Genomic DNA, 15,166 nt, shown 5'->3' on the forward strand with positions numbered 1-15,166 from the left:
AAAAAGGACACCAGACTGTCCCTGGGAATAGACTGAAATACAGTGCTGTGGTGGAAGAACTGAGCAGTTTGGCTGTGGTAATAGTGTGGACAGATGGAGTGGTGTAGGAATATTTGGAGAGAGAGAGAGAGGAAATCGTAGCCATAGTGGTATCACAGGAGGAAAGGTGGTGATTTCAGTGTTTTCAGTAGGCTGATGCTCAAAAGCATGTCAAAGCAAAGAGGAGGTGGGCAGTAGTAAACCAGCAGATATTTACAACACTGGCAAGCACTGAATTGAGAAAGGGAAATGTCTTTTAATGAGGTGATTTTCTGCCTGTTCCTAAAGTCCAATGACAGCCTGATTTTTATTTTTTTTTCCCTCTTCGTGTCTTATCTCACTGAGAGCAACTGGTTTGCTGTTTCTAGGCCCTCTTGCCTTACCACTTCTATCTTGCTCTCCTGTTCTTGTTTCTCCTCTTTCATTTTCTCCATTTTCTTTTTCTTTTAGATTTTCCATTGGTGCGATATTAAACACACATCTTTCTAGCGCACTGGAGAGATGCTTTGTAAATATAAATAATTAAACTGAAGAGTTTTCTACTTTTCACTGTTATGCTGTAATGTATTACATTATCTTTCTACTTTACTGTGATACTATACTCCTGTCTTATGTTTCACTACTAAATATGTAGGTGCTAAAATACTGAATGTTGTAATAGAATATTATTAAATATTACATCTACAATTTGGTTTCTTTCAGTCTGGAATTTGTGGTTGAGGTAACGTTCAAAACTGAAGCTCTTTTTTTAGCTTGATGATTTTATCTATCCAAGCACAAATTGCCCAACTGAAATAATCTTACTCAAACCAGCTATACAAGTTAAACTGCTGTTCTCTGCATTTTAACAATACAAGAAATAGCTTCTGATGTTTTGGCTCTACTTATCTCAGTTTCAGTTTTTGCTTCTGTTGTCAGTGTGAAGAATGCTTGTGTTGGCAGCACAGTGTGTGCATGGGACTGTTGGAGGACAGCATTCCAGACCAGTACATCTGTTACATCTGCAGAGATCCACCAGGTATGGGTAAACCACCTCTATCTGCAGCTTTCTGCTTGGGACTTCTGAGCAGAGATGTTGCAAATTGCTTTAGTTGTTAAAGCTTTGTCTGTTTTATGTTGTCTGTTACACTTCTTTTGGGACAAGTGATTCTAAAGTTTGGCTCTGAGCAGATACTTGTTTTCCTATTAGTAGCATCTTGGTCAACTATGCTTAATCTTAGTCATTAACTCGGCTATCATTGCTTTATGTATTGAAACTTGATTCCTCCAAAACCTTCTTGTTCAGAGATCCATTTTGCCAGTACTTGGAATCACATTTGTTCATTGAAATATTTTTTGGGGGAAAAGGACACATTGCCATAGGACACTCAAATATGCTGTGGATGCCATTTCAGATTAGCTGCAATTTCACAATGTTTGTGTTTGCTCAGAATTGTCTAAAGGTGTGGAGCTATATGTATGTATATATGCAGAATATGGAAAAATGAGGCATTTCTTATGGTAAACAGTGGTGCACAAACAGCACAGTTTGAACTTGAGGTGGTTAGGTTAAGTTTGTAATAACCAGGAGAAGTATTTCCTTTGGATATATTTGATTAGGAAGATTCTGTGACCAACCCATTTTTCTTAACAGTTGTTTGGAGAATAACTACAATTTGGAAGTAAGTTTTGTGTATTTTTTTTCTGACACTTGATGCAAATGCACATGCCTGTCTTCTGGTGAAATATCCAGCACTTTAGCTGTTTCAAAAAGGCAATGAGACTACGCCCTCAAACTTGCTTTTGTTCTGAATTTAAGAAGTGAAATCTGAAAACTGTTTGCAGTTTTTATTAGCTGGTTTTGAGAAGAAATATTAGGAAAATAGAGCTGGAAAGATGTGACTTGTTCCATTTGCCCCAATCTGAATCTGAACCTGATGCTAGAGAGTCTTGTTCGATAGTTCTGTGTGGTGTCTCTTTGAGCAGTCAAGCTTTTCCTTACTAAACCCAACTAATTTGTCTTGTCTTCTTCCCTTGCACTGTACTAGGTACTTCATTTTCCCCTGCTCTGCAGAGTCTGTGTCCCTAATTTTTATCTTCTCTCCCTTCCTAACCACTACTTCTTTTCTTTCTATGTCAGGAGAAAAAGGTCATTCTCAATGTCAGTATTTTAAAGTGTATTGGGATAATGGGCAAAAAGGAGATAGACAGGGTATTCTCCTAAAAGGTATGAAGGGCTTCCCTCAACCCATTCTTTGTTCTGTATATGATGATAGTCTGATTGGAAATTGAGTGTAAGCTATTGGTCAGTCTGTTTGGGTTCCTTGTTGTAAACAATAATATTAGTAATTAGCATTGTACATTTCTAGTTTGGGGTTGGGTGTTTTGGTTGGTTGGTTTTGGTTTCGGTTGGATTTGTTAGAGTTTTTTAATAGTTACTAAGTCATTGTAGAAACATAAGCTAAATGCTCATTCATGCTGATTGGGTTAAGACTAGATGTTACCATAGCATGGGAGACCTAATGCCCATGGACATCGATACCCTCTCCAGCAGAGTGTGGTGAAAGGCACCTCAAAGTGTAAGAACTCTGCTGTCAGATAACTTAAACATCTGCTTTTTGTGAAGCCTTTTCCTGGCTACTAATAAATAGATACTGACTTCAGTATTGAACCAAGTATTTGTCTTTTAGAAACAAGCTAGGTGGTTTGGATATATCCAAATGAAATACACTAACATTTCTCTTGGTAACTTAGGCTTTCTTTTATTTAAGAAAGTAAGCTGCAGTACTTAGATAAAGTCCCAATTTAAACTTTTTTATTGTGTTTATTTTGATAATAGCACAGTTCTTAATATCATGCAGTTTGCTTGCAAAAGTGATTAGATTCTAGTGTCATATGCCATTTAGAGAGGTTTTGAGTTTTCAGATTAATTTTTGTTTTCACAAGTGTTAAGAGGATCCTCTTAATCCACAAAAACTAGATTCTAATACATTAATAGCAAGATCTTCAGCCATCCTTTCATGGATGTTAGGAGGCACTTAGGAGAGTACAGCCTATAATTATGGCTCTCTAGTTGTAAATACGATTCTTCTGTGGCTTTGGATGGTCCTCAATTTGTTTATTGCTTACCCCAGGACAGAGGTGGAGTGCCAAATATCTTTATGACAAGGAGTGGCTGAACAATGGGCACATGTGTGGATTATCGTTTTTGAAAGAGAACTACTCTCACCTTAATGCCAAAAAGATTGTGTCAACACATCAGCTACTGGCAGACGTGTACGGTGTAACTGAAGTATTGCACGGATTGCAGCTGAAGATTGGGATATTGAAGTAAGTGTCAGTCCAGGGTTTATTGTCCAACTTTATATATTCAGGTAGCAGAGACTGCTGTTACTCCATATCCAGTATTCACTCACATTAAAGTTCATTGTTGTATCATAGTTTAAATAATTAAAGTGTGAGATGTTAAAGTACCCTCACCTTCCGTGGGAGTTAGGTGTTCAGCAGCCATGCAGATATGGTATATTGGGATTATTGCTGATTTTTTTTGTTAGTCAGTTTTGTGTTAAAAGGACACTCTTGATTTATCCTAAATTGATGAGTGGCCTGGGAATACTTGCATGTTTGATAATGGTGCTTATCAATAGCTGAGATCTGTCAGGACTGGATGCTTAATAGTTCAGAGCTGTGACTGATGTTCTCTAACTTGCTCTTTTCCCTCCCCTTCATTGCAGAAATAAGCATCACCCAGACCTTCATCTCTGGGCTTATTCAGGGATGCGAAAAGAACAAGAACAAATAACTGTTGGGGTAGAGAAAAAGTTAGTGACTTTGCAGGATGCTGTTAATCTAACTGAAAGGACGTGTCACAGTCAAAACCATAAAGAGAGACCCAGTATACCCCAGAAGATGGAGGAAACATACATCACAAGTGAGCACAGTTACCAAAAACCACAGAGTTTTAGTCAAGACTGCAAAGCAATCACTGACACTATGAGCTCAGATGATGAAGATACAAGTAGTTTTGAGGAAGATCAGGAATTTCACACAGAGAATAAAAACTGTTTACAATATTCTTTTAAAGATGATGGCATGAATGAGCAGGTAAGTATCATTGTTCATCTGGGAAGTTTCTTAGCTGGAAAACTATGTTCAATCTGATGAAACTGAAGTAGATACAAGTATTTCAAAGTGCTCATTGTTATGAGGTGACATATTCTATCACGTAAGCAGAAATCGCAAGAAGCAAAGTTGGATCACTGAAATAGTTTCAGGTGGATTATATATATTTCAGCTGGTGAATGAAATGCGAAGTATGGTTTAAGTGTTGCCTATGCTGGAAACTTTATTCTCAATCCAGTATTTTGAGGTGAAAAAAACCCCTATGCTCAAAACACAGGGTCTTGGAACAGAACTTAGGTGATTTTTGCAAGGTGTGGAAGATGGAACAGGTTTCTGGTTTTCTGTCAGTTCTGTGATCTACACGTGAAGGGTTTTTTGTTGTTTGTTAAACAGATTTTTTTTTTAATAGTGTTTATTACTGTACTATATTCTTCTTTTAATAGCAATGCTATCTAGAATTCCATCCAAGTAACGATTTCCTGACCAACTGATTTCACCTCATGTGGAACTTCTTTCAAGATTTTACTATTGCATATTTCTTGTAATTAAAAGTTTCACAGGTTTTTAGTCAGGATTATATTTTGCTATTTAAACATCTCTTTCTCATTCGTACATTAATGGTTTGACTCCATTATGTGGTGGAAAAGGTCTGAGGTTTGTTCGTGTGGTTTTAGTGAGGAGTTCTCTTTGAGCAAAAAGCAAAACAAATTTTTCTGTTTTCTATAATACCAACTGTGTGAGAATAAATGGCCCAACTCATCCTCCTTTCGAAGTACAGTTTCTGGCATGGAAGAAATGAGTAAGATACATCTTTTAGTTTTAAATGTGGCATGTAAATTGTATAGTCTGAATGGGAAAGTTTTGGCTCATTCTGGGTGTGATTTAGTACACAGTTATTCCTATGACTGTATTCAGTTTATGTAATAAGGAGATGTGCAGCAGTGTCAAACACACTTTCCTTCCAACAGGAATTTAAATTGTCATTGTAAATAGTATAAATACAGTTAGAATTAAAAGAAAATATATGTGAGCAGTGAAACAAAGCTGATGTTTCCTTCAGAGACTCTCAAGCACATATCCAAAAAGCTAGGTGCTCTCTGTTTTAAACCAGAAAAAGATGTGTTTGAGGCAGTGTCAGTGTATTCTTTCCTTTGGGACACCTTAGTTCACCTTGTCAGTGGTCAGCCTTGATATCTGAAATAAGGCTTTCTGTCTAAACATTATAGGCGTGGAAAAGCTCTCCTTGGTTTCTCCATGAATGTTTGCACCTACCTTAAAACTGGCATTGTAGGGCCACTTTACATGATCTGACTTCTCTGTAAGGTGCCTTCTTTACCTCTCCTTGTCAAAGTTTTGGTTGGGGCTTTGAATTCTCCTTTTTACCATCCCTCAGAAGCCTTGAACTTATCCTAGTCTGCAGTTCTGTTACATACCTTCTTTTCTCTTATAAACAGTGTGTAGATTGACTGTTATAAAGTCCCTTTCTGGACTATGCATCATCTTTAAAATTGTATTTAGTTTCCTTGGGTTTGCTTCTGAAAGCACAAAGCTTCCTCACCTGAACCTGCCATTCATTTCTTCTTCATGAGCTGAATCCTGTACTCTGCTTCTCCTGCCACTGCTCCCTGATTGTCTACATTGATCACTTAGCTTACAGGATGACCTGTTGTATTTTGGTGCTTTGTTTCAAGGAGCATTTACTGACTATTTGAATAAATGCAGAGGTCATTAGAAGGGAAAAATACAAGACACTTTTATGGAGTTACTTAGATGTAAGTTATTTAGCTTTGAAATTTTCTCTCGCTTATTGGAGGCATCTGAAACATGATTTTGGTTTTAGAATTATGGACTTGGGTCCTTATGCAGCAAGGGAAAAATAGCATTTTTGCAGTTTTAGAGAGGGTCTGAAAATTGTAAGGAGTAGGGCATTTCTTATTTACCTTGGAAATATCCTTTATATGATTAGTTTGAATACTGATAACACTGGGGAGGCAAACCTGATATCTTGAGAGAAGAAAGATTTTTATCTGAAAGGTGTTTCAAGGCTTTAATGACTTTTGAAATCTATCTTTGATAAATAACTCCTTTAATGAACATTGTGAGATGAACAATTTTTGTCCCCCATGACTTGCTGATAAAGCTGTCAGCAGGTCAGTGAGTTTTCTTTGGGTTTTTTTTTAAATTGATTGTAAGTCTTAAAAAAAAAAAGTTGAGCTTTTTGCTTAAGAAGTAACCTAAAATCTATCAGTCCCTATTTTCCTCTTTTCCTGTCATCCCACTCTTCCCATTCTTGACTGGAGGAAGAAATACTCCAATAACAGACTTAACATCACTTTTTTCTTATGTGATGTGGAAAGTTAGCTGAGCACTTCAGAGAAGTGTATTAATTAATACAATAAAATTAATTCCTTGCTCTGGCATTTGCCATGGACTGACAGTCTGTGAGCACACATATCCAGCATTCTAGTCCTGAAATGGAATCTTCAATAGTGAAAGAACTTGATCAGATATGAAGTCATAGTGGATATAAAGTAGAAACTGCTAATTCCCCTAATTAATAGAGTCGCTGAACATTTTAACTCATTAAATCTGGTATACTTCCTTCCAGTAGTTGAAACATCCATATAGATTAGGAGCTTGTGTCTTGTCTCTGACTTGCTGTGAAAATACCAATTGTTTCAAAGAAGTCAGTGTTCCTCAGGTACATTGTTTGCATAACTCTGCGTGTTACTGCCCTTGTAACTGTCCCCAGGCATGTTCAGTTCTGTCCCAGACCTGTGCTTGGAAGGTACGTGGGACCATAGCAGGTAGGAAGAGAAGTTTTTTGTCTTCATCAGCAAATAGAATGCCCAGTTTATTTGTGCAAAACAGTGATTGTTGACATCTTAGATACTCCTGCATTTTAGGGATTTTTCCTTTGTGGGAACAAGCCTTGGGGCTTTTCACACTTTTGGTGTCAGTAGACCCATGCAGTTCAGCACTTCCTGATTTAAGTTGTATAAATACAAAAAGGGCACAGAAGTGCAATCTATCTTACTGCATTTAACAAATTTTTTGAGCTGGTAGAGGAGGCAAGAGGTATGTATGCTCGTTTGTACGGAATTTGCATTTTGTTTGGTTTAGTCTGTTGATGTGTCATGGTACTTGGCTTTTTGAGTATGCTGTTTGTCAAGTAGACACAAGTACAGTTCTAACCTAGCACAGCTTATCATGTGACTCAGATGTTGAAATCAACACCAGCGCTTAAAGCAAAAAAAAAAAATCATCTTAAATGGCAATTTTTTTTCTTTCTGTTGCTCCTATGAAGAAGAATTCTGCTGAAGGAAACACTGTGCTTGTTTGTAATGAAAGAAAAAGCTCAGAAGAACAAGTGGACACACATCTTCAATGGCAGCTAAATCTCCTCACCCATATAGAGAATGTACAGAATGAAGTCACCAGCAGGATGGACCTGATTGAAAAAGAAGTTGATGGTAACTGCACTTCCAGATACTTATTAATTCGCTTGTAATAGCATCTCTCATAGCCAATGTATTCGAGGTGATCTGAGGCACTGAGGATGGATTTTTAAGTACTGTGTTCAAATTTGGGTCCCAAAATTATAAGCAGAGCTTGTACCCTTGATTGCCCCACCCCCTTCCATAAGTTTTCAATGCCCAGTAAAGTAGCTTAAGCACTCAGAACCCCTGAGCTCAAGTTTGTGATGTCAGGCAGATTTCAGAAAGCTTAGATGACTTGTCTAGTCTTTGTCCAGACGTGGATCATGAAGTTGATGGATTTTTCTATGCCTAGAGTGGTTGTTGCCTGATTGTTCTAGCAATTGACAATAGATAGGAAAGAAAAACAGATGTGTTCATTTTGCCTTCAACTTTGGTTTGCTATGTATTACTAAGCAACTGGTTTCGTGAAGGCAATTCAGTCTTCATGAGAAAATCTGAATGAAATTATAGCATAGGAGAATATTACAGCACAGAAGTTTACTTGCCAGTCATAGAAGTTAGGAATGAGGGGAACTCGTAGGCTGATCATAGGAGTCCTTAATTATCTTTTGACAAATAAAGTTGTCTTATTTCTATTTGCAGTTTTGCTTCCAATATTTCTGCTTTTACTGGGCAATATTTTTAGGCTAACAGGGTTAACCTTCTCCCTCTCTGGTTCTACAAGCATATAAATTCCTTGAAAACATTTTGTGAAGACTGGAAAACCATTTTGTAATCTGGCCTTGTCCACAGGAGCCTGTTAAAGTGGCAGAATCAAGCCTTGCATTGAAGGGTTGCATTTTCTGTTGCAGAGCTGTCAAAGATACAGTTGTAAACTGAAGTTGCTTTTATTTGTGTAGATGGTAAATTATGAGGGTATAATTTATCCCCAGGTACCTTTTTATAGTAACAATCAAATCAGAAGATATGTTTTGATTGTTCAAGAGAAACATGGACTTAGTTGGTGTCTCCCTAATGAAATTTTCTTCTGTGAAATAAAAACAACAGCCTCAGTGTATTTTCCCTTCTTAGGAAAGACAGTAAGAAAGAAAAGTTGAATTTTTATGGAAACTGTTTCTTGAAACTTACCCTAATCAACTTGTTCTTCTCCTGTAGTTCTAGAAAGCTGGCTTGATTTCACTGGAGAACTGGAACCACCAGACCCTCTGACAAGATTGCCTCAGCTCAAGCGACGCATCAAACAGCTCTTAATTGACATGGGGAAAGTACAGCAAATAGCAACACTTTGCTCTGTATGACAAAAGGAAGAATAAAGAAATAAAAATAGGTTCTTTACAGTGAATTTTCTTACTAGCCACAAGACTGAGGGGAAGACAGCAAAAAAAAGCTGAGCGTTGATCTGGTTCTTTGCTGAGTACATTAATAGCCTGAAGCTTTAGAGAGAGAAGAAATTTAGAGTCAGGATCTGTTATATGGAAAATATGAATATTCAATGTCCAGGCTTCAAAATGATTTACCAAGGAGTGTCAATTTCTCAGGATTTTAACACCTTAAACAAGTAAATTCCCAGATACAAGAAAGTTGAACAAACAAAAACTCTGCGGAGAGCAGTGCTACCATTTTGAAACCTTTGGCAAACATTTCTAAATTAGCAGAATTCAGCTGACTAAAAATTCAGTCCTCTTTTCTTGCTAGTGAAAGATAGACATGGAGAGATCTGTATCCTCTCTACAAGGAAAGTTTTTGGATTATCTCCTTCTCTCACCAATGTTCAGGAAAACGAGCATACTAGCTTTGATTTTTGGAAGAAATTGCCCACCATGGTCTCCTTTTTAAAATATTTTTTAAAATAGAAATCCTTAGTACAGCACCCCTAGACTCTTTAAAAAAAAAGTGGCAAATAGTGTCAGATGTGCCAAATAATATTAAAACCACTGGGATGAGAGTTTGATTCTGTCTTAGGTGAAGGTTTTTTTCAGAAGTCCTACTCAGTGCCACCAATCCATCCGAAGTTTTTTTTTAGTGTTCTAGTGCAGTATTCAGGATCCAAGGTACAATTTTTGTCCTGAGTAGCTCTGTTCTGGTGTTGGCCCTCTGAAAACTTTACCATTCTCAGCTGGGATGAGGAAAGACAAGAGCAGCAAAACTGTCTGTGGCTGTGAATATACTAAACCACTAGAGAAAATATCACAAGATACCTTATCCGAGATGTTTTTCAAAAAATCTTCCAGCTTCAGCAAATGAAATGTCACGAAACCAAAGGCAACCTGCTACTCTGTTAGCTCTTGCTGGATTTTGAGCCCAGGACTTTTCCTGTGCTTACAAGTTGCCGCTGTACCCGAGTGCTACATCCATGTCTGTATGTGTATGTATATGTGTATAGACACACATGTACATATATACATACTATACACATGTCTATCTACACATGTCTAGTTTTATTACAATAGACTATAAGAACTGGTGGTTCATGTTACCTTTTAACAAGCAGTTTCTAAAATTGAAAATAATGTATGTACAGGTTTTGAAATTTGTAAAATATGACTGTTAAAAGGAGGCTATTTAACTGAGGAGGTTAAGATACTTGAACATTTTATGCCTCACGTCTGTTTATCCGTTCTAGTTATCTGTATAAATGCATTTTAGAACCGATAGACAGTAAACTTGAATTTACCTTTTGATAAGAGTACAAGCCACTGTACATTCAAAAATTATTTAAATTTGCAAACACACTGTTCTATATGTAAGGTACTGTATGTAAAACTGTTTATTAAAACTATTCTGCATACTCTACATTTTCCACTTTTCTTCCTGATCTACATACAAATGTAAAAAAAGTGATTGTTATAATGTACAGACCATCAAAAAATCTTGGAATGCCTTCTAAGGATGCATACAATTGAAAAATGTGCCAAAGATGGATTATCTGGGAAAGACTTTGCAGCCAGTGCATTGAACTTTCGTGATAAAACCATTATTGAGAAAGAAAGCAGCATGGCTGGTTCATTGCTAAAATAAACCTACCCTGACCTTTCCTGTTTGTTTATCATATCTGAAGTGAGTTATCACTCCTGATGGCCAAAGCAAAGTGTAAACCCCTGTTACAGAGCAGTTGCTATTTAAAAAGTCTTCCCACATCAAGCTTGTAGGAGACATCACCGAGCTGCGTGGTAACATGGAACTGTGGAATGATTGGCAACTTCATAATGCAGAAAGAACATAAGAGCTGAGGAGCTGTTGACATTTTTATAGCAACTGTTAATAAATAAAATACTCTGTGTTATATAGTTGATGCTTAAATAACTGCTTCAAACAGTATGAATAGTTGAGTGACCTACTTGCTTTTGGATATGTGAGACTTTTTTATATACTATTCACTTGCTGCATATCCTTGAATGTGGTACTGTGTGTACTGTATAAGAGAAGTGTAAATCCAGATTAATTACTTTGAAACAAAGTGGAGTGTATTTACAGAATTTATGCAGCATACACCGTAGCAATATTATGCAATGTGTGTGCTTGCATGTGATGTAATATAATTGTAAATGTTACTGAAGGTGGACTGAGAGATTTCAGGGGGGAGGATGGAGGTTTTATTCTTAGTGCAGATGGAGGAATGGTATCCTGAAAAGGAAATCGTAAAGTCAAAGTTGAAGTTGCCTTTGCAGCTTTAATGTGTCTTCTGTTTGTACGTGTAATCGCCTCTTAATTTACATGAACATGTAATTTTATCCCTCAGGATCCTGCCTTGTTCAGGATGGACTGTGCTTATAAAAACAATCTGTTCAGTCTTTTTTAATCTTCATTGTGTAGTCACATATTATAAAAATTCCTGCAAGCATTCATATCTTCTAAGAAATACAATCTCAGTGTCCATATGGACTATGCTAGGATACGTTGTGTACTGCTCAAATGCTTCACAGACTTGTCTGAGTTTGCTTTCTCAAGTTGTGGTGCTGGTCTGTAACATGTGAACATTAGTTTCTGGCCCCAGTTTCTCAAGTATTCAAAGGTTTGAGATGCTTTTGAAGTTTTTTTCTTTTAAACACTTAAAAGTCAAGTGCCATAAAAATGCTAAGTGTTTTGCACAGAATGTAACCTACAGTTGATTGCTTTGCTCATGTGCCAGTCAACCCCGATGTGATCTGACTCTTACAGTACTTCTTCCTAGTTGGCCTTATTGAGAGAATCTTTTTCCTGTGGGCATCATTTTCTATCTGTCTTCCTGCTTCCTCTCAAAATAAGCCAGGGGTCTACGCACAGCCTATTTGCAGCATCATTGATCAGGGTGTGAATTGCAGTTGTGCTGTTTGCTGGAGGAGGCAGACCCTCTGAGGGAAACGTATATGGCAATGTAAGGACTGTTTGAGACGTGATCGGAAAGGTGAAGTGTTTAAATTTGCTGCTGCCTTTCGCTAAGTCTAAGTTGTTTATAGTAATAGAAGAGAACTGCTGTTGTACAGAAGCCTGTTGTGATTCCACAGAGCTAAATGGTGAACTTGTGGAGCCTTTGAGTACCCACAGCTTTTTGTCTGAGGGTGGTTGTTATTTTTTAATGGAGGCATCAGGGTGGTTCAAAGTCTGCTCCTTCCTGTGACCATACTGTAGGCATCTACTTCAGGAATCCTGTGTCTCAGCAGCAGTGATGGCAGTAGGACAGCACTATTGCTGTTGTAAATGAAGTGCAGTCTTGGTGATGTGATCTGGTATGACATGATTGGGCTGCCATGTTGCAGTGACAAAGTGGAGGTACTTCAAGTCGTATGTCAGGGAATGGGTTGGAAGATGCTTCCTGCTAACCCTTTTCTTGAGTAGCTGTAAGTTGATTAGCACCCATATTTTGGATATTCTGGCCTTAGATGCACAGATCTTTGTTCAGCCATGGAGTGATTTACGGTGGTAGAAGCATGTCGTCCTCTTTCAAATAGACAAAGAAGATGGGTTGCAATTTTCTGATAGATTTCCTGTATTTACTGGGTGGCAAAGAATTGAAACTGTTCTTCCATGGGTGCAGTCTCTATGGCTGACATCCACCTGTCTCTCTTAATTTTATCTGAGCCTTTACATGAGCTTCTCATCTGTTCATTCAGCAGCTTTCATCTGTTTGTCCTTTCATTCTTCAGCTTTCTGCTCTCTGGCTTCTGTGGTGCCTGGAGGGTTTCACTCCTCTGTTCTCGTGCCCGGTTCTTTCTAGCTGCTGTGGGAAGCAGTCATTTAGAAAAGTCTCCTCTGCTCTTCTGTCCTCAGCCTCCAGTGTGTCCTAGGTGTTGTGTATGGTTGGAGTGTGTGTATGATGATCAAACTCTTCAGCTGTTTTTGCTGCCTTCCTTAAAGTAAACTTCTACATTGTGCTAGTGGTGATCTCCCTCTTGTCCTACCTGGCTTCTACCTTGACTGGACTTGAATGAATATTACAGCAAAACCTGTCTGGCACTGTTTGGCTCAGAGCTCCTTACCGACTTGAGGCTTGGGTTGTAAAGGAGTTGTTCAAACATTACAGTACAATTATAAAAATATTCTGATATTTACAAACCACAGTATTTTTCCTTTGTAGTTGAAGGGAAACTGCAGCCATTTTTCTTCACTGAAACTTTAAAAGACACAAAACAGATCCTGAACTGAACTGGAGCTTGATGTAAAAACCAACAAGTGAAGGTGGGAAGGACACTGCAGGCAGAGGCTTCATAGCCAGAAGTGAGCAGTCAGGCTGTTTGACTGCCTTGCCCTGTTAGTAGCTCTGGAGGTGCTGATATGTGGAGGGAGTGTGTGGAATGATGCCATTCATTTGCAAACAGGATGGTTTAGAACACTGGAACTGTAGATTTTCTCTCTACTGCTTAAAAATGTTGCAGTATATGCACCTTAATTTTGGAGTGCTTATTAAACTCAGAGGCTTAATCACTTTTGAAATGCCTGTTATGATTCTTACATTTTATTAGCTGACAATTTTTTTCTGCTGTACTGATTCCGTATGGCTTTGGGTGTGTGTTTTGCAGAGGCTATTTGACATGCTTCAGTAATGGTTTTTATTCTACTTTGTCATGTCCTGGGCACTGGGTGTGAGGGTCTGTCTTTAGCAATAAATATTATACACTATGTGTATATCTGTTTATATATGGAAAACAAATACAGAGCATGTAACAATGGTGAAAATACACTGCACAGAGAGCAGATTGTGCATTTGGCAGCCATTCTGCTCCTGCCTGAACAGCTCAAATGAAAAATTGGAGACCACATGGAGAAAATGAAGTAGCGTGAAAAATCGTTCAGGACTGAATTTCGCTTTCCATACACACCAGTCCTGTGTGTAAGTGGGAGAGGAGCTAGCGTGAAAAATCGTTCAGAACTGAATTTCGCTTTCCATACACGCCAGTCCTGTGTGTAAGTGGGAGAGGAGCCAGCCTCATTCTGTGGGTTGGATAACTAAAGCTAGTTCAATTGCTGTTTGCTTCAAACAGCAACCTTCCTTTCCTTAAAACTGGCCAGAGCCTCCTCTGTTCAGCTCTAGCCATGTGCATCAGTGTATTGTCACTAAACACTCTGAGAGAGGCAGCACTGCACTATGATTACATCTTCTATGAGAGAAGCAAAATACTTTCTTCTGTGATCTGTTTTTTTTTTTTTTATAATAGCAATAATGTTGACTGCATTCTAATACTCACAATAAAGGTCTGTTGAGATTGTTACGTGCCTGGGCTCCCATTCCATGGACTTTTCTTTTGGCAAGCTAGTGAGTGTTTGAGTAAGTTTTAAAGCATTAAGGAATCTTCAGTCACATGTTTAGTCTGTAAGTTATATTTAGCCATTGATATCATTTATTTGTCTACATTGCAAAGCTTTAGGGAATATTCAGTTGTATTTTAGCCTGTAGGCTAATTATGCTCCTAGTAAATTATTTACAGTGTTGAATTATTTATTGTTTGGCAAAGTAATTAGAAGATTTTTCTGCTCCTGAACTGCTTTGGCATTTAACAGTTTCAGGGTTTGGGTTTTGCAGTGCACTTGATTCTTAGAAGACAATGTCTTTTCAACATGTTCACAGAGATGGCATCTCTTGTGGGCAGACTTTAGCCTTCTAAGGGGCTGCTGTGCCTTTGTAGAATGAGTGTCATCGCAAAGTAACCTCAATTTGCTTTTAGTGATTTAATATTGCCTACAAAATTGTTCAGGACTCTACTGTAATAGAAAACAAGCCAGCAGTGCTGCAAAAATTCTAGACATCCTGTGGATGGGATGCAAATGACAAGCAGCAGATTAATGAAATTGAACAGAATCTCAATGAGTTACTAACACAAAGAAATTGTTCTGTTGTTCACAGAAAGAATAGATATGTGTAAACTTCAGAAGGTTAACTCTGAAACATTCTAATCATTGTTGAAGCCACAGTCTCAAAGCAATCTCTCAAATTTAATATGCATGGCCAAATTCAGATCTTGGAGCAATGCACTGAAACACTTTTTTTTAATGAAGAGGTTTCCTGGGTCAGACCAATCATCTGATCAGCCCAGTGTGTTATCAGCAGTAGGAATAAGATGCCAGATCTGTACAAACATACTGGCTATGAAAGATCTGTTCAAATTGGTCTT

The 15,166-nt window shown here is 37.9% G+C and overlaps 1 protein-coding gene across 1 annotated transcript in view; it reads left to right on the top strand.

The window, feature by feature from the left end:
- The window catches only part of PHF20L1 (PHD finger protein 20-like 1), a 47,792-nt gene extending 38,696 nt beyond the window's left edge, over positions 1 to 9,096 (top strand). Inside the window, exons 15-19 of the mRNA XM_009081891.1 lie at positions 958 to 1,057; positions 3,153 to 3,348; positions 3,753 to 4,122; positions 7,451 to 7,613; positions 8,736 to 9,096. Coding sequence (XP_009080139.1) covers positions 958 to 1,057; positions 3,153 to 3,348; positions 3,753 to 4,122; positions 7,451 to 7,613; positions 8,736 to 8,878 — 972 coding nt within the window. The 3' untranslated portion in view covers positions 8,879 to 9,096. The remainder of the gene's footprint in view (positions 1 to 957; positions 1,058 to 3,152; positions 3,349 to 3,752; positions 4,123 to 7,450; positions 7,614 to 8,735) is intronic.
- The last annotated feature ends 6,070 nt before the right edge of the window (positions 9,097 to 15,166 follow it).

This window comes from Acanthisitta chloris, unplaced genomic scaffold, assembly GCF_000695815.1.
Source record: "Acanthisitta chloris isolate BGI_N310 unplaced genomic scaffold, ASM69581v1 scaffold1929, whole genome shotgun sequence".
In the NCBI taxonomy this organism is placed as follows: Eukaryota; Metazoa; Chordata; class Aves; order Passeriformes; family Acanthisittidae; genus Acanthisitta; species Acanthisitta chloris.